We start from the raw sequence: 19,603 nt of genomic DNA on the forward strand, positions 1-19,603 counted from the left end.
GTACAAATCTCAAGAAAACATTTTTGGGAAGGGTTGTTTGGTTTTCTACTGATCTCACTTTTACATCCCACTGGAATGGGGTTGGTACCTAGCTTTGCCCAGCTGGGTAGGCTTCAGCTGCCTTGTGGGAATCAGATTCATTCTGACCTCATCTAGTGACATCTCCAGATTTCATGTTTCTCTCTAACCCTCTGTCCTGCTGAGCAGAACCAGAGCAGCAGGAAATTGAGAAGAGCTATCGGTCCATCTGTCACTTCTCCTTTCTACTTAGCCAGATATAGCTGCTTCCCAACATGATGCTCCTCACCTGTGCCAGAAAGTGTCCCGCTCATCTCTGTAATCAGAGACAGCCTGTGATCTGGACGTGCTGCCCCCATCCATCACTCCAGCCCAGTATTCAGCATCACCATCCAGGTCCCCGGCAGGAGGCAGAGGTTTCCTTCGTGACTGACAGTAGGGCTTACGGAAGTTCAGGTCCTCTTCATGCAAAGAGCTGAGTTCAGAGATGGTGTTGTTATCTGTAGGGGATGTTACAGAAAATAAGTGAGATAGGTATTACCTGACAACATGTGCGAGAAGGGAGGGGAGGACAGGACAGGAACGCTGTGGTAAGCCCAAATGCAGCTTTTTCAGAAAGAAGCTGAGCTGCCCTCTGTTAGAAAGAAATCAAAATGGAATCCCAGGCCCACCTCCAAACCCTTGACTGGTCCTGCCCAAGATTCCTGCAGCTCAGTTTGGGCATAGAACTGCTGTTAGACCTACAGGGCTTCTAAATTGGTAGCTGGCAGCCAGGTGGGATATTCTAAGATCATCACACATCACATAAGATGGCTGTGTTCCAGGTAACAGTCCAGCCTTCATGTAGAAATCCCTCCTTAGCCCTGCTTCACGAATACATGAAAGCTGTGCCGCCTCATGAGGTGGGCACTGAGCTTGGTGGATATCATCACTGCAGTTGTGCCACCTCTTCCTTTCCTGGTATGAAAAAGGCTGGCTCTGGATTTGGCCTGATTTGCCCAGCTAAAAGAAAACCAACCCCCTCAAAAAAAGATGAACAAAAAAGTAAGAGACTGTCTGAATCACTGTCAGTCTGTACCCTGTCAAGCACATTGACATCTGCAGGCCTGACATACCAATCTGGAGAGGCCTTTTTATAGTAGATCTTGTGGGTGGAGAATACAGTGTGCTCAGCAGTGACTGTTTTAGAAGTACATATAATTTGTTAATTATGCCTAATCTGTCCAGAGCTCTGATGTAGTGTCATTCCTTAACACAATTTCATTGATTTGCAGGATCTCACGCGTGTTTTAAATGAGCTGCTACCAGTGCCTAATGTGGGTTAGCTCTGCATGAGTCGGATGCTGCTGGGGGAACTGAGCTCCCAGCCTGTTCCTCCAGCGGAACAGCTAGAGGATAACAATCAGCACTGCAAACCCTCCTCATGTACACACCTTGTCCTACCACTGTACCTCTGCCTCCTAATGTGGAAAGATCCTCACTTGGGTTTGTATTCTGACACCCATTCAGTGCAGCCTCAGCCATTCTTTAGGGAAATAAAGCTTTCAAAAGGCTATCAGAAGACAGCGAGGAGCTCCACACAGAAGTTCTGAGTTTGTATCATGTCCCTATTCACCACCCTCCTGCCCTTCACCAGCAGCTGTCTGACCACCAAGCTGTAGTACTGATGTGTGTGCCACCTCTGACCTTCTGTTGACCAGTGTCACAAAATCTGATGAACCCCTAGTTTCTCGGATCTTTCTTGTAGTGCCTGCTCCTTCTGCAGGCCAACAGCCACTCCAAACTACCTTTCTGCATCCTCCAAACCACACTGTGGTTATTGCAGCCCACGAAAAGATGCTTTTAACAAAATCATCTGTCTCTTATTTTGTCATATTGGGAATTTACAGTCAGCCACTGTAAGGGATATAGAAACTGTGAAGACAATATCCCAGCTATTAGCACACCACAGGATGTAAAAGGCATTGCAGATGTTGAAGATCCAAAAGTTTCATTATCCACGTGCACAATTTTCATGAGAATCTTGGTATCTCCCACCTTATTTGTTCTGTAATGATTGGGTAAGCAGCAAATCTTTAAAATCAGAACACAGAACCATAGAATCATACAATAGTTAGGGTTGGAAAAGACCTTAAAATCATCTAGTTCCAAGCCCCCTGCCATGGGCAGGGACACCTCTCACTAAACCATGCCACACAAGGCTCTATCCAACCTGGCCTTGAACACTGCCAGGGATGGAGCATTCACAACTTCCCTGGGCAACCCATTCCAGTGCCTCACCACCCTAACAGTAAAGAATTTCTTCCTTATATCCAATCTAAACTTCCTCTGTTTCAGTTTTAACCTGTTACCCCTTGTCCTTGTCACTACAGTCCCTAATGAATAGTCCATCCCCAGCATCCCTATATCCCCCCTTCAGATACTGGACTTGTAGATGCCTGAAATCTATTCAGGCATCTATTCAACGGCCCCAAGTACCATATCCTAGACATCATATCCTACAGAATGGCTCTAAGGCAAAGCCAGTGAACTTATAACTATGACTATGCAGACTTTTTCAGATCGGTGAGAAAAACAAATAATCAAACCATGCTTGTTCCTCACATCGTTCTCGCATAGTTCTCCTAGCTGGGTCAAACTGAGCCAGTTCTTTCTCCACATAGTAAAGCACCTTCATGGAGTCCCTTTCCTTGTCAGCCTGGATCCTGTACCCTTTGCACACTGCTAGAGAATAAAGAAAAGCATTAGTGGAAAACACATTTAAGTCCAAGGAGACTTTCTGACAATATTGCTTCTACAGTTGGGCTCATGCCTGCAGGCAGGTAGGCTGTGTCTTCCAAAACAGACTGAGTCAGTCTTTGCTTCAGAAGAAATCTGTCTGTAACGTGGGATGTGTAGCTGTAAGCAGCTGGATCATTTATAAAGCTTGCAGTAACAGCAAAAATGATTTGGAAATGCCCAATCTGTACAACCAAATGCATCAAGTGGTGTCACTGCCACAGAGTGATTCCACCCCCCACAGAGGATGGCAGAAAGAAAAGCACTCATTTCCCCCTTCCTCAGCACTGCAGAAAGGATTCGTCATGGTATGGGAGAAGCAGTCCCAGAGATGAGGCTTCCTCTACGCAGCAACTGTAAGGTCTCAGTCTGCAGGGGAAGCAGGTGGCTGAGCATTTGGGACCTGTCACTCGGCAGACCACTCCTCCCATCCCTATGAATTCTGCTCACGCAGGCTGAAGAGCATGTCATAGGAGAAGCTCCAGAGAATACAGAAGGAGAATACAGGAAGTCCCACAAAGTACATCACAGTGCTTTAAGATGTATACTGAACTTAATGATGGGGCCAACCAGACCACTGGGTAACTGAAGCTGCCTACTCTGGTGTTCTTCACATGCTTGATTTTATAGAAAAGGTACGTTTTACATATACATTAAGTTCTTGACCCCTGAGATTACTCCATTTGCAGGGAAGTCTGGGCAGCTCTTTTGGTTTTCCCACATTCCTGAGTGTAGAAAAGAAGCTCCTACGCACCTGGAGCCACAGCAGGTCTTTCTTACTCCAGCAGGCTGGCTCTATGCACACCTTGCCTTCTAATCCTATAAAGAGCCTGACTATGTCAAGGCAGGTCTACAGTCAGCAAGCACAGAAAATAAGGTTTTTATAGCAGATTATTTAAGAAAAATCTCAGCCTGAGGCTATTTCAAGACTGACAGAAACACAGGTCTAAGTACAAACCAGTACTACAAGCCTCAAATTCAGCCTCATTAAAAAACTGTCTGAGGACAATCCACTTAGCACTACAAAATGGAGCCCGTCTGCCTTGCATAGGGTTATAATGTTCCCTTGTGTGAATACTGCAGTGTTGCACGAGTGCTTCTCTTGTGGCACGATTTAAATACTTGGATGGTGGTTTTGAACCAGCCTGTTTTTTCTGTTTTATCCCACACTCCAATACTTTAAGCTACTAACATATGGGTTTGATGGTACGTTGCATAGTATGCACTGTGTGGGCTGAACAAGTACTTGGCAGAGGTATTTTTAGGCACCTTCTGTATGAAACTGCTGTGCATGTGTCTGTGTGCTATTCAATAACCATGCCCTGCTTCAGAAATGGCTGTGCCATGAAATGGATGGAATGATTCCTGTAAATAATCCCACAAATTGCTTCAGGAGGAAACTTCATTACTGTGGGTTTTGATTGTGCACATGTAAGGTAAGTAACTACATCCTGAAATATTACCTTGTCTATGTCTATGTGTATTTGGGAAAGGTATTAGATGTTAAAACATAATATGGGTCTATCGGGGTCCTGCTTTCAACGTGTCTCCAGACAGCTTAGCTGACAGCAGTCTAAGTTTTGCTATGTTTTATTATCCCCACGAATGTGTGCACACAATGACTGCAAATGCACGCAGTGATTTACAGAACACAAGGAGCCCTGCCTCTGCCTTCCAAAGTGGAAGACCATCACATCTCTTGGGAGTGAGGTTGCTGCTATGAAGAGGGGCTGGACTGACTAGCCTCACAAGTGATGACTCCGGCTGCACTGTGCAAGCAACAGCACCTCACCGTCATTTCTGACCTGTCTGGTACCTTGCTAGGAAGGGAGTCTCCCAATATCCTTTCTTCTAATGTGTCTACTAGGAGCTCACCTAGGCTGTCACCTCATTTATACCCAGGGGTACAAATAAGCATCAGCTGGAAATTACTCTGACCTACTAACAACCTTTTGGGAACTTGAACAGGCAGCTTCCAAACTCTGTCTCCCCAGAGCCACTACTCATGCTGAGGCTGTGCCAGATAACTACTGGGGCAGCATCTATAGCTCCTGGAACTGATGGAGACTTCTCTAATTAGCTAGGTTTCATGCTAGCTTCATGCTTGATTTGCTATTGCAGCTGTGTATCAAGGGCAAGTAAATTTATTGGTTAATTCTGTAAGCATCTAGAAATTAACTGAATTTAAATCCGCAAAGATGACCATGAACAGTTCATAAAAATTATTTTCCATAACAGATGAAGGATTATTTTGTGTCCACGTTTATTTACTTTCCACAGCTGAATGTTCAACTTCCCAAATCTCTTTATTACTCCTTTATGTGAGAACCAAAGATATTATTGCTTCCTCCACACATCCTTCTTCATCTGTAAATCGTCAGAACCCTTTAATAAGGTCTGAATATTTTTAGGCCCATCTTAATTATAAGGGAATAAAGATGCAGAGACATTAACCACTTGTCCAGAACTATTCACTGAAGTCAAAGGGAATGGAACATTTTTCCCTGTTAGACCATATTTTCTTCTCCTGAACACTTCACAAATTTCTAATGTTTAATTTGTGTTTAACTAGACACTTTCTTTATTCTTCTGTGGGTGGAATCAAGTCAGCCAAAACTGTGAGCTGCTTCCCTCCCCAGAAAGGACAGCATTGCTATTTTTTTCAGACAAGCGTGATTAGGAAGTAAATGATGTCTCATCCTTATACACTTTCCATAAGTAAGGTCTGGAGTCCACCTCTTGGATCAAAAGCTTCCCTGTGTGCATGTTTTGAGGAATCTACACAAGAGTCTTCAGGTAGCTACTGCATTTAAAATAGACAGAGCGTATGTGTTGCCAACATTCTTCTAAAGAAAGATGAAAGTTTTTGGTTCTTTTTATCCTGTTCAGCCCTAAATTTAGGATAGAGTTCCTAGGCTTCACTGGAGCTTTGTCACATGGGTTTTATGTAACCCTAGACAAATCTTCTAAATATCCTCATTCCTATGTTTGTTCACTATATCACCTCAAAGGGGTTATTTGTAAGCACAGAAACTATCTAGGGCAAAGGCTGTCCTTTGTAGCCTGGCAGCCAGCATTGGAGAATCATCCAGTCTCTGTCCTCCAGCACTTCTGATCCCGTTTTTTTAAATAAACTTGACAGAAAGGTTGAAGTGTCAAAGATGCCAAATTTCAGATCAGACCTACATTGGCTGGGTGGGGGACACAGAAACCATAATTAGTGCTCTTCCTGAGAAAAGGCTTTTATTATAAACCCACTCATTACCTGTTTTGTTTAGTTTCCTGTCTGGCCAACTAGCAAATAGATAGCTTGGAAAAGCCACATAATGCTTTCTCTCCTACAGCCTGTAATTAGGGGATATTCTGGCGTTGTAAAGGACCTTAAGAAGGGTCCACAGGTTCCTTAGCTCCACAGCTCAAGGAACACCTTAAAACAATAGGTGCATGATCCAGAAGCGTTTGTCCATAATATTTCAAAAACTATTAATTAAAACTAAAAAGCTGAAGAACATCTGATGTCTTGCCACAAGAGATAAAGCTTTATAATACTGGTTTTCTTTGCAATACATAGTATTTCTTGTCAGGTCCTGAGATGAGTGATTAAGCCCAGCCAGCTGATGTGGACTATATAATAAATGCATCTATCTGTGTAATGGGAACGGGATGCTGAGAGCCATTCCATTTGGTTATCAAACATATCCAGTTTCTTATTCTGCATTTGTGCTCTGCTAGTAATGTACAGCACAGACAAGACTGGGGCTGTGATACGACTCTTAAAAAATCCCTGGCGTTCCATGGCCAACCCCACGCCCTACATGCAGTGACATTTTTCACAGGAGGAAAAAAAAAGCGCTGGGCTGTCATTTATCATCTTCTGACAAAGGTTTTTGAGTTAGATATGCTGTGCTTTGTACTAGTGATTGCCTTATTTCCTATTTCAAAATGCTCCATTCCACAGCTCTGTTTTGATTTCAAGTTGGGGGGGGGGGGTGAAAGTATGACTGTTAAATGAAAATATTATTTGCAATTCCAGAAGGTTCATATACTGTATATATAAGACACAAGGTTGCTCCAAAAGCTTAATTATTTGATTATGCTACTTGATTTTGTCTTTTCAGAAGTGTCATATCACACTGTCATGAGAAAATTTAACAAACTATAATTACTGTAGTGCTTTGAAACCAAACGTGGCTGGATGAATGGCAAACATACTGTGTCAGTATGGTGACTACATTGGTGAGAGTCACTTTCTGCTGCAGCATGTTTGAATTTAGACAGACACTCTGATCCTGAAATACTAGCATTAAAAAAATAGCATGTGGCTAAAGAGCTACCCTAGTTTTCCTCAATGAGAAGTGACCCTCACCAAGACAGTCATCATACTTACACTCTATGTCTGACATTGATCCACAACTCCTTTCTAGTTAGAAGCCCTTTATCACTCCTATTTTCTAAATACAAGGGCTGAACAAAAAGTGACCCACTGACTTCTGTAAGACAGGGGAGGGGATCCAGTGCAAATAGGCAGAAACAGTTAGGGAGGACATCCCTGTGCCCAAAATGCCATGGGGACAGTAGAACACACTGCAGCAGGATACGCTGCCAGAGGGCAAGCAGAGTAGAAAGAACAGCTTACCAAAAGAAAGCAGCCTGCAAAGCATGATCTCTAAGGAGAAAACAGCCACTGCCTCTGCTCCCCTGAAACTGTTTTCTGTCCTCCACAAGTAAATGTTTGCAGTAGTAATAAGAGGGGTTCCAGTCATGAACTTGAGCCTCCCGTTCCCTGCTGACCTAATTAGGCACCCACAAACTGACACTGTGCTGATGGCATTAGAAAAGTTGGACCATGTGGCCCTAAGAGATGCAGATGTCATTATGACAGCCAGAATTAAAATGCAATTTCTCCGCGTTTCTCCTGTTCACACCACTCTATCAATGACAATCATTCCTCCCTCTCCCAGCCCCAATCCCAGTAAAAGGATTGAATGTTGTGCAAATTACCATTTTGGCTTCCTCCACTGGTGTCACCTGGGGCTAAGGGAGGAGGGTGTGACTTATCCATCAGCACAGCAGGAGACGGGACACCAGTCACAGGAACACTGGGGATGTAGTATGCACCTGGCATGGAAGAGACTGGAGGAGGGTACCCAGCTTTTGCTGCTTTGCCTGCTACATACACTGAAAAAGAAAGAGTAGTCAGCACCACACTGGCCTACCACAGACCCACACAGCATATGGCTGAAACCTGCACATCACCAACACTGGTGACAGTGCAGCAGGAGACAATTGGACACATGAAATGACAAGGACCAATCTGAACCTCTCTAAGCCTCAAAACGCACTGAGGGGAGTTTAAAAAATGCACACAGCAGGTCAGATGAGCCCTGCAAGATGCCCAGCAACAGAAAGAAGTTCAGGGTATTAGAGCTGGCATCACCACTGCCATGACTTAGTGGCAGTTCAGCTTTAAAAACAACTGATGACTCAAGCAACAGGGATGAGGCTCATGAAACTTGACAGATCTGCCTGAGCCTGACCAGAAACCTTGCTGGGTCATCTGGATTTTGCACTGCTGTAGAGGGCAGCTGCTTTGCATTGCTGTGAAGAAACCTCCCAGGATGCTTCTAGCTCTGACCCGCAACATTCACTGACACAACAACTCTGGAAGGGGAGCATGACACTTTGGAGAAACAGGCACAGCGGGCAAGGCAGAGAGGGCTTGGGGAATTACATTTGCAATTAACTTTGAGCACTCAACAATTAAGCAATAGGTCGGATGCTTCTCTCCCTAAGAACTAGTTCTTTAGTCAAGCAAAGTGCTCAGGGCAAAGGAAGTAATATTGAGCAGATTCTCCTCCTGTTCTGCCAGGGAGCAGAAGTAGCACAGGAGAAGATTTGCACCAGGCTTGGACAGGGTCACTCACAGGCCCGGGGACAGCAGCAGGACTCGGGACAGCAGGGGCAGCGGACGTAACAGCAGCAGCTGTGTGGGCAGCACTGGCACCAGCAGATCCCCACCAGGAGGAAGAACAGGAATGCCCCCAGGATCACCAGGCCCACAAAGACCCACTCTGGAAAATAAGGGGAGAAACAGAGATACTTACAAAATTGCACATTGCCGTGAAAGGGAATGCCAGCAACATCCTGGCGGGGGAGAGCATAGGTGCAAAACAGATAGGTGAATAACAGAAGCTGGCTCCCTGTGGGAGGAGGACTACATCCTCCTCTGTGCCAAAGCAGAAATGGCACACTATAGTGAGAAATGGAGCTACAGAATGGCCCCTTGCAATGTCTCTGGCTGGCTGGGAGGCAGGAGCTCTGCTCTTCCGCAGCACAGAAACCCTTCACCCCACAGCAGACCTGTAGAAATGCTGCAGGATATGCTTCATTACTAAAACACTACAAACACTAATGGACAAGATCCATTAGTGTTTGGATCTCATCAAAGCCTCATTCTTCCTTGCCATGTTCATGCCCTGCTTGTGCGTTTGTTCCTTACCCACATCCTAGTTTTAATGGGACAAACGCTGGTGCAAAGCACACTATAAATAAGGCCAGTAAATGAGCCATGCCTGCCCCTTCACAACTGGGCTCACGCAGGCAATTATTCTTTTCAATGTGCCAAATGAACATCCTATTCAGGTGCTGCAGCCAGCCAGCAAACCTAACAACCATGTTTTCTATCCCCTGCTGAAGTCTCAGATGTTATCTGCCAGGCCCCAAAAGGGAGCAGCTGAAAAACACTCAACGAGTGATACTACAGAAGAGGCAGTTCGCATAAAAGAGGATGGGGTTGAATGGGAACGGGCAGCAGCTGTAGTGGGAGCAGATGAGGCTGCTGGGGCAGCTCCCAGCCCTGCACATGGCTGCCCGCCACACTTGGCAGGAGATGGCATGCACAGAGCTGTGCCTACTGCCATGTGGGAATTCCGTGGATTAGGGAAATGGTTGATGAACACATCCCGGCAAAAGAACTTCAAGACTTGCAACATACAGGAGGCCCGGAGTTGGTTTAAACTCATTAGAGAAATGCACCAACCTATCTAAAAGTCAGACGGCTGGTAGGGAAAACTCCAGGTGTACCCAAGTTAGAAACCAACCATGGAAAGATGGTGAGAAAGCAAAGAAAGAAGTAGTGGGGCTGCCCTGCACTGAGGTAGGGTTTATCCCCATACCCACCCCAGTGGGAAGAAAGCAGCAGACCACTGATACTAAACAGACATCTATCATTCACTAAGGGGTCTCCTGGTACGTTATCATTAGATGAAGAGGTATTGATACAAAGATTACAATGTGAGTACAGAATCAGGCTGGAAGAATAATGCACCTCTCACCTGCATCGCTAAGCTGAAAAGCCAAGCAAGAATGTTTCACTTGGAACAATCAAACCAGATTCGTTTTCCAGTTCTTAGTAAAATGCAAAAATAATACCTGTCAATTTTGATTAATCCACAGCATTCTGTATGAATGAAAGTAAAATTCTTTGCTTTGTTGGAGTTTTCCTTAACTCTGTTACAAACAACTCCCCTTTTTAAATGCCATTTTAAATCTAGAACTTAAAATTCCCTTTAAAAAATGACAGTGAGAGATCTGGCATTCACAAATCAAAATACTTCAGAAATAAAGTGAAATGTTTCATATATTTTGAATATTTTATTTCTTTTTTGGCTGAATTTCATTTAAACTTACAGATAATTTTGGACCTTGTGGACTAATTTTATTGGGTGAAAGTACTATATATTGAGAAAAGTTCAGCTAATGAATAAGGAAATGGCTGGAGGGAAGCATTCATGAATGGAAAAGTAAAAGCTGAGAGGGGATTACTTATACAGTTCCTCAAATGACGGTTCTAGGTGCTATCTTAATATCTTCATGAATGACTGCACAGAAAATAAGAATGTATCCATGTATCTTGAGGGTAAGTGGTAGCGAAGCATTGTCATTAAAGATGAAGACTGGGATATGTTACAGAAAGAGACAGCTGTCCTTAGGCCTACAAATAAGAAACATGAAATGCAGCAATATACTGAATCTGAAGTTATCCAGCAATACTTTCAAGGTCACATGTTCAAAGATTAAGAACAATTTGTGTTCTGAACAGGGTTTTCTTAGTTGGAAACAATAAAAACCAAGAGAAGTTACCCAGTGTCTATCATAGGACAGTTGTAACCACTTAGGCAATACAGCCACAGAAACAGCAAATGTACTCCTACACCCATCAGAGGAGGATTTCCAGGAGCATTAAGGAAATACTAATGCCCTCATACAAGGCCTCCGTGTAACTTCATCAGAAGTTACTGATGTTATTGTACAGCTCTTTGGACAAGAAAAGATGAAATCAGGTTGGAGCTGATGCAAAGCAGGGATTTGAGAAGATGAAGTGACTTGATAGCCTGCCTTGCAGCAGGAGAGCTGAAGCTTGCTGTGTTAGTCTATTAAAATGAGGGCTGAGAGCAGATGTAGCTGATGCCTGTTAATATGCTAGGAGGATGAACACCAGGAAGAAAACCAGGTATTAAAGGTCTTACATAAATGGGCATAAACAGACTACAAGTAACGTAGGTGGAAACTACAGGAAGCACAAAGCAAGTGATCCAATGCCAAACCCAAACTACCCTTAAGCTTGCTAAGCTTATGGAAAGGATAAATTTAATGATACTCAGGACAGTGATCAAGATAGCAAGCCGTATTATTCTGTACTGCACTTCCTAATATATACCAATCTGAGCAGGGCAACAGCTCATTGGCTTTTTCTTTTCTCACGTTCTCATCTTGTTCTCTACAACCATCACTGATACAAGGAAGGTGGTGAAATAGTACCGCATGACAGAAGTGGCCAGCCACAGCTATGCAATGAAGCTCAGACATCAGATCTCCAGAACTGTTAGTGAACAGTTCACAACCACTCCATAAAGGATGAAAGCTTGGCAGAGTTAAAAACACAAACATCAATTCCATTGTAAGTGTAACTGTGATCTCTCTGAAAACATTCTAGGAGTACAAAAGGTCAGGATAGTACATACACTGAGCATTTCAAGATACTTGCTCAGCACTGCAGTGTATGTTTGAAATCAAATGTCCCACTCATAAGGACCTATGAATCAGGAAGGATTTCACTTCACAGGAACTTAGACCATTGGCTTCTCTGGCGAGGTTAAGAAAACAGCAAAAGAGCCTGCTGGCTCCTTCTTCATGCACGAAACTGAGATCCAACCAGCTCCAGAAACAACTGTGTAATCCTGAGATTCAGATGATGATAAAGCTGTAATGCTAAGTGTCCCCGCTGTTTTGCTGCTGCCTTTTCCACTTTCTTGTTGTCTATACCCATGCAGTGAGAGTACCAGAAAGCTACCTGGCCAATAGCATGAATTTTTTACCCATTCAATAAATAGTGGAGGAAGAAAAAAAAAAGAAAAAAGTATTAGGCAACAGATAATCAACTTATGCCTATGCTAGAAAGACCAATCCCTCTCCTGCCATGCTGAAATTCCAGGGAGCTTTGGGTTATACTGGAGGTGGGTGAGTGTCTGCTTTCTCTGCATTTGCATCTTGGGAAAGACTTGAAAATAGCTTCACGCATTTATGTGGAGTTGCATTTTTGCACAAACCTGTGAAAGAAGCACTCTCTGGGCACTGGCAGGGGATGATCTGATGACTCAAGGGCTAAATGTTCTCACAGCTTTTCCCCTTCAAGGACATCATTTCCCTTTTAAGCAAAATCACTGTTTCCTCTACAAAGAGTACCAGAACTGGTGGCTCTCGTTAGTTTGGCTAGCAAGGGATTTATCATGGCCACAGAGCTTTCATGGCTGGTCCAACCACTTAGTGTTACCTAGATGATGCTGTGGCCATGCAGCACAAGAGGGGCTATGCCACTGATGGGTTGCTCTATTTCTACACCTTCTGCGCCACCATCTGTGGTGTAACAGTGCCCACAGGATAGGGTCTGGGGAACACAAGGTACCACTGCACAGGAGCAGCTCACGTACAAAACCACACAGGCACACAAGGCTGCCGAGACCTTGCAGACTGGAGCAGCATTACCCTTGTGCTAGCAGGGGAGAGCAGAGAGCTTGATATAAAACCTCTCTTCAACTGCCCTGGCATTTCTGCTCTCACACTGATCCTGGCATGACATCAGCTATCTCTGTATGTTGGATCACAGCATGGACATTCCTCCCCCAAGTGCCAGCATCAGCTCCTTCAGATCTAAACCCAACACACCTTCTCAGTAAGCAATAAGCTTTTATCTTTTTCTCCCCAGATAAAACACATGTAAGAGTGAAATGTACACCACATAAATATGCTGCAGAGGGATAAACATTTAAGATGACAGAGGACTGGGTGATTGAAGGGTGAAATGATTGAATACCTGGCATAATCTCCACAGCAAAACTGGGCAAGAGATCAGCAAGCAGCCCTGTCCTGCCTAGAAAAGACAGAAGGAGGAGAACAAGGAGATAGGTTACTGTAAGAAATACACACTCCCCAGCCCCTGTCTTAGCCTCCAGTCCCCTTCCTCATCAGCCCACTTGCACTTTGTTAAGTGTGCATCCTATCAACCACAGATGTCACCCTGCTTGATGCCTCGTTTCTGCCATTTCTGTGTTCTTGCATTTTATCTTTATCAGCAGAGCTGGGGAAAAAGAATCTTGAACAGAGCTTCTCTGACCTAGGCACAAAATGACAAGAGGGGGGTCTCAGTGCGATTACACAGTAACATCTTTCTGGAGTTACGTTCTACACATGCAAAAAGTTCCTGGAAATGCACAACAGCCCTCAAACTAAAGGATTTAGTTTACTTTTAAAGTGAACTGATGCAGTTTGGATGGGTGTGAGACATCTTTTATCCCAAGGCTCTTGACAAGTCAGCCACATGCATACAACACCTGTGGGTGGTGCTCTCCCCACAGGGCCCTGCAACTGCAGAAAACACCTCCAGGAAAGGGGTCTTGAAGCACGACTGTGAGTATGTGCTACTGATTTCAAGATGCACAAGCAACCTGGTGAGATTGTGTGATATAAGGTTAACTCTCACGCTGTCCTGGGTTCAGCTGTAACAGTTATTCTCCCCCTTCCTAGTAGCTGGCGCCATGCTGTGTATTGGCTTTACTGCTGCGTGGTGCTGAGTTACTGGCTTGGCTTAAACCACGCCACAAGTGAAGCAAAACCAACCAGGGAAGGATCCATGTAAAAATTTGTGGAATTGCTTTGCAAAAGGAAAAAAAAAAATCTAATCTGTAACTGAACATAAACAAAATGCAAGCCCAAAGGCAGCTTGGTGCCTGTTTCTTTTGGCACTGTATGTCTGGGATATTTCTAACATACAGCAAATGTCCTGCACAGTGTTCAGGAGTGTATCAGCAGAACAGCCAATGCGCATATATATACAGCACACAGAGCATCAGAATCATGCTAGGTTTTTATAAAGATATGCAAAAGGTAGAACTGCGCTTTTAGGAGAGACATGCATTGTGGATATAACATAACAGAAGCAGCTAAGGGTAAGCCAGTGCAAAAGTGGTCAAGCACTACCTTTAACCTCCCCACATGCCCTCCAGGTCCTGCACTAAGCAGGACTCAGACACAATGATGAACTGGATCCCAAGCTCCTTGGCATATAGTCTGTCCTTGAAGCATACTATAATCAAATTCCTACTGTCTTTTTTTAACTCAGTGCTTCAGCAGAGCTTCTGTAGAGATCAAAAATCCACAAGGATGTCCACTGGAACCACAATAAACATGCTCTGAATGCAAGGAGTGCTCTGCAACTGATTGCAACTCATCGAATCTGTGCAGTTCTCACAGTAACACCATCATGATGAGGTGCTCCCAAAGCCTTAGCAAAAGATACAATGGTGATCCTTGAGATAATTGTTCCTCATTTACTACTTTGAAGGACAACTCTTGCCATCAGTCTACTACAACTTTTTTATCTATATATTTGAAGAGTTTCATGACATTCTTTGCAGTCCATTTTCTGGAAACATCAAGTGTCCAAACTGCTCACAACCAGCTTGGGAAAATGCTTACGTATGCTTTCTGCCCTCAAGATATAGCACGTACACACGTGGCTAAAGTCTCAGGTGCCACAAGCGGGCTCCAAACACATGCACCAAATGTATGCCTTGTGTCACAGAATCCTAGATTTAAATATTCCATGCATACATTAAATACATTTCTTACTTTCCAAGCATGCACAAACAAGCATGCAATTCTTCATAGGCCTCTGTGTACATGTGAACAATGTACACATGAACCACACTCATGCAGACACAAGGCACACAGTTTGACTCCAATGTGTTATTATCTCCGCACAAACTCACATGCAGCTCCCTCCTGAAGGCAGATGCCAGTGGATAAATAGCTAGAGGTATATAGCTAATTTAGGGCTGGGATTTGTGGTACGAGAGGTAAAGGAGTAACACCTATAAAGAGCAGAAGCTCTATCTCATGAGTCCAATTACGTGCCTGCTTTATTTTGAACTTACCCAAAAAGCTTCAGTCCTTGCTAGTGCTGGATCTTAGGAACCCCATGTTCAAGGGCGAAGAAGCATCCCTCAAAAATAACAGTGCTTGAGAACTTGGTAACTCATTACAAAGACATCCAAAGTAGCTCCTCTGTGGTACCTTAGAACAGCCAAGTATTTCCCAGCTTGTGCAGCCTCACTCAGCTCTGCTGTGTATCTGCTTGGGGAATTTGCTCCCCCTGCCCCATCAGAGGGGCTCACACAACACTGGGGGGCCCAGATCCACTTGCAGGGGATGCACAAAGCCCAGGAGGGCCTTTGGCAAGAATAAACCCCAGAATGGCTCAGCCTGTACTCTGCCACCTTGACTAGCCCAGCCAACAGCCAGCAAGCACAAGGCCTGCCCCTGCACTGGTGAGCCCCCAGCAGCTTTCAACAAACCCCAGCTCTCCCCCTCCCCATCCTGGCCCCAATTAATTCACTAACCCTTCCCCACACCCTTAGCAGGTAAAGCCAACAGGCTGCATACACTGTGCCACAGCTACCCTGTGGCTGTCACAGCAACAGGAGGCTTCCCAACAGTGACACTCATTGAAGGCAACCTTCCTGCCGCTGCTGCTGCCAGCAACAAGTGCAGCAAAAGCACCCAGTCTGCCCACAGCAGGTGCAGGGGCAGGACAGCTCTGGGGGAGACGAGTTGCTGCTGCCCTGTGCAAGCCCATCCTGGGCATGGCACACCCCAAAGCCAGGCAGTGGCCAGTGGAGTGGAGCAGAGCATGGCACCATGGTGGGTCACACAGTGCCTGAAGCTGCGGCAGAGGGCAAGGTTTCAGTGAGCAAGGCCTCCTCTTGGAGCCACAGCTGAAACGCCACCAGTGCCCATGGCCAGCATCCTACCAGTGGCTCTCTATACTCAGGCTGCTCCCTACATGGGCATTAAGCTCACCAGACTTTTCTTTTGGTTGTTTTATTTTTTCTTAAGGAAACTTTAAAGTGGAGGGCTGAGGCTAGACAGCATTTGGTGGGAGAAAACAAGTTAGGAAAATGTCCTGCCAAGAGACCACCTCACCACACCACCTCAGCACAGCGGCCCTGCCCACCTGAGAAAGAGGACTGCAGGCACCCCAAGACATGGGTGGGCACAGGCTGCAGCTCTGTGCTCCCACCTGCAAGGGCTACATTTCCTCTGTGAGAGCTGTCACACCCCCCAGCAGAAAGACAGAATAGACAATGGCACCATTTACCAGAGCTGTCCCGGGCAGCTCTGTTAGCACTAGGGGCTTTTCCTCATTCCATCATGGATATGGGACATGTTCCCATTTCTATTCCTACCATGCCACTCTGGGGCTTTACCCATCCACAGTGACCTCTCACTGGGCACCCAAAGCACACCCCAGGCCCTGGCCAGCCTTGAAGTTCAAGGGAGACTGCGAGCCCTCGGTCTGCCCTAGCAGAGAGCAGCAGCAGAGGGCTGGAGGAGAAATGGGAAAGGAAAAGCTATGGGGGTGCAGAGCACCATCAGCAGGTGCAGGGATACAGAAAAGGCAACTGAGGACAGGAGGCGGGTGGGTGAGAGAGTGAGAAGCAAATAGCAGCAAATGAAGGGAGGACCTGGAGTCAAGCAGACAATTAGCAGAAAGTCTGCAGAGAAGAGACATAAAAATAATTAGGCTAAGTAAGTGGTGCAGCTGAAAAAAAAATGATGGCATGAATAAAGGTGCCACAGGTGCAGTCAGGAACACAGCAACTAGGCAAATATAGGAATATGGTGAACACTGGCAATTGCATAAATGGGATAAATATTGGGTTAATATGGCAGTAACTGCTAAATTGGGTTCGCTACCCAGGGATGCCTCCACAGCCCTACCAGCAGCACTGGGACCTCAGGAGGCAGCAGCTATAAAGGGAACTATTTCTTCCTCACTGGTGGAAAAATTAGCCAGCTGTGCCACAGCAACAGGCCCCAGCACAGGACACTGCCCTGAGGGGAGGCTGGAGAGCACAGCAGAGGAAGTGTGGCCCTTGTAAATCAGATACTTTTTCACAGAAGCTGCTGTGAGATTTACTGGGAGAGCATGGCTCTGCAATGAGTTCCTCTGTGTTCCCTCTGCTTGGAGTAAACTTTATCCTTTCTTTCCATCCTTCTCTTCAATTGGAGGGAGAAACAGCAGCAGCCCCTCTTGGAGATCAAAGTTTTAGCAGGCAACAAAGACCTCCGAGGAGGCTGTTGCCATGGCTACCTTGGTAATGGAGGTCTTTTAATCATGCCAGTCTCCTTTGTGAGCAGCATGCGGCTGCTGCTGTCAAATAAGGAGGAAAAGAGGGGTCAAAAACCTTGGCAACAAGTAGCACTCCTAAATGGTGTGAAATAAATAACTAGGAATAGGCTGGCCTAGGACAAGGGGGATTGGGCCTGGACTACGAAGCCAGCAGCACAGTGGCCCTGGGCACGGCAGCAGTGCCCAGTGAGGACAGGATTGCAGGTTGCGGCTGGGAGGGCACAAAAGCCTTTCCTGGATTTTTAAGTGGAGGGCTCCATGCCACTTCCGTCACTTGCTGGCACTACCTGCCCTTGGTGACAAAGGCACAGCCCAAGGTTGGAGAGCCCCCAGTGTGAAGTTGCTTACAGACACCTTGCTGGTCCAGATCTGTTCCTCTCACCCCCAACACATGGCCAACAGCACTGATATCCCTGCCAACTGCTGTGACCAAGTACTGGCTCAGATGATACTGGCAGCGTTTCAGTAAAACAGAGCAAAATCCTAAAACCAACCTCTTGTGAGGGAAAATTCTGCCAAGGACTTTTCCGTCTCCGAAACCACATCAACTTTTACAATACAGACTCTCCTGGCACACAAGAGACTCCAAATCTGGCTATTTTTATGCCAGCTATTGAGTCACTTTGCTGAGTAAGAGCCTTATTAGCATTGCACACCATACACACACATCCCAATAGAGACTTATCCTCTCTGAAAGCCAACACACGTCTCTATTAGTACATTAATTACTGTGCAATATGCAATATGTGTATGTATCTACATTCTTTCCTACGTATGGGTGTTAGACTTAATAGATCTTGGGTTTAGCCTCTGTGGATATTGGCTGGTAAACCAAACTACCAAAGATGTGAGTTTACCAAGGTTAAGGGCTAGCTGACTTCAGAAATTAATAAAAGCCTCAAGTGCTAACTGCTGTTATTTAAAGCCTAACAAAGACAGAAGCTGAAGCTTCTAAAAGATTATCAAACAATATTTCACTAATATATAACTTATGTAGTATTAGCTGCAAATTGGATGGAAAAAACAAGCAGGCAATAGCCCTCTAGCAAAGCACGTGGATCCCTAACCAAAGTTATCAAACCAACAACTGGGATTAGCAGATCAGTTTCCTGCCTCTTCCAGGAATTTGACATGTCCTTGGGAATGAAGCCTGTTTCATGAAGCATGTCTAAACCGTGTAAAATCTCATAATGCCAACCCTGCACGGACCTATGCATTTCAGGATAGTCAGCTGTGCCTACCTAATCCTAACAGCCACTGCCCTGTAGCTGTACCAGCTTGGGAAGGAGCAGTATAGCTGCTTTCACAGGACCCTCACCTGATTAGTACATTCTGTCCCTCAGGAAGGCTTACTGGGTTACATACAATCCCATGCAAGTAAGATAGTCTGCTTCCTGATGTGAGCTGGGTCACATTAAGCTAGGATGGGGTATCCACTGACCCGTACTTCTGATTCTGAGGTTATTCCAGGCACACAGCATCCACTGCACTGGTACCCTTGCAGTTCCCTTCAACAAAGGCTGCAATGAACAATTTTACTGAAGCTCACTGACATTCTCAGATAAAAAGCAGTAACACAGAGGCTGTGAAAACAATTTGATTAATAGCACTGTGTTTCAAGAAGCAGGACACACAGCTGCTAGCTACTAAGATGGAAATGCAGACTTACTTAAAAATAAGATTCAGCCTTTTTGATTCAATTGAGCATCACTTGACTCTTGGCTGTGGAATTGTCAAGCTCTGTACTAGTCTAGTCCTGCTGCAGCAGAAGCAGAGTTCTTATCAGTCATGCTAGACCCTGTTTGGAGATTCCAAATACCACTAAAATACAACTATTTTATAAAAGTGTGATAACAGTTTTTAGTTTTTTTTTCCTTACTCACTACCAGCCAACCTCCTTCTGTGCTTCTGAGGCACAGAGGTTACCACCCCTCCCCCCTTGCCTTCACTGATTCCATTAGAGAGGGTTAAAATCCCTGACTAAGCAAAACCTACTGAACGGTCTTTTCAGCAAAACACATAAGCACATGCTTAACATCAGGTATGCCTTATAAATCC

The 19,603-nt window shown here is 45.1% G+C and overlaps 1 protein-coding gene across 11 annotated transcripts in view; it reads right to left on the reverse strand.

The window, feature by feature from the left end:
* The window catches only part of ILDR2 (immunoglobulin like domain containing receptor 2), a 41,631-nt gene that overhangs the window by 9,472 nt on the left and 12,556 nt on the right, over positions 1-19,603 (reverse strand). For 4 of the 11 annotated variants that reach the window (XM_065676441.1, XM_065676445.1, XM_065676450.1 and 1 more), the window contains 5 exons: positions 13,169-13,225; positions 8,721-8,867; positions 7,798-7,974; positions 2,623-2,742; positions 308-518 (listed from right to left, as the gene is read on the reverse strand). In XM_065676441.1, coding sequence (XP_065532513.1) covers positions 308-518; positions 2,623-2,742; positions 7,798-7,974; positions 8,721-8,867; positions 13,169-13,225 — 712 coding nt within the window. The remainder of the gene's footprint in view (positions 1-307; positions 519-2,622; positions 2,743-7,797; positions 7,975-8,720; positions 8,868-13,168; positions 13,226-19,603) is intronic. The other 7 variants (XM_065676442.1, XM_065676446.1, XM_065676444.1 and 4 more) reach the window with 7 other exon arrangements.

The sequence above is a fragment of the Lathamus discolor genome, chromosome 4 (assembly GCF_037157495.1).
Source record: "Lathamus discolor isolate bLatDis1 chromosome 4, bLatDis1.hap1, whole genome shotgun sequence".
In the NCBI taxonomy this organism is placed as follows: domain Eukaryota; kingdom Metazoa; phylum Chordata; class Aves; order Psittaciformes; family Psittacidae; genus Lathamus; species Lathamus discolor.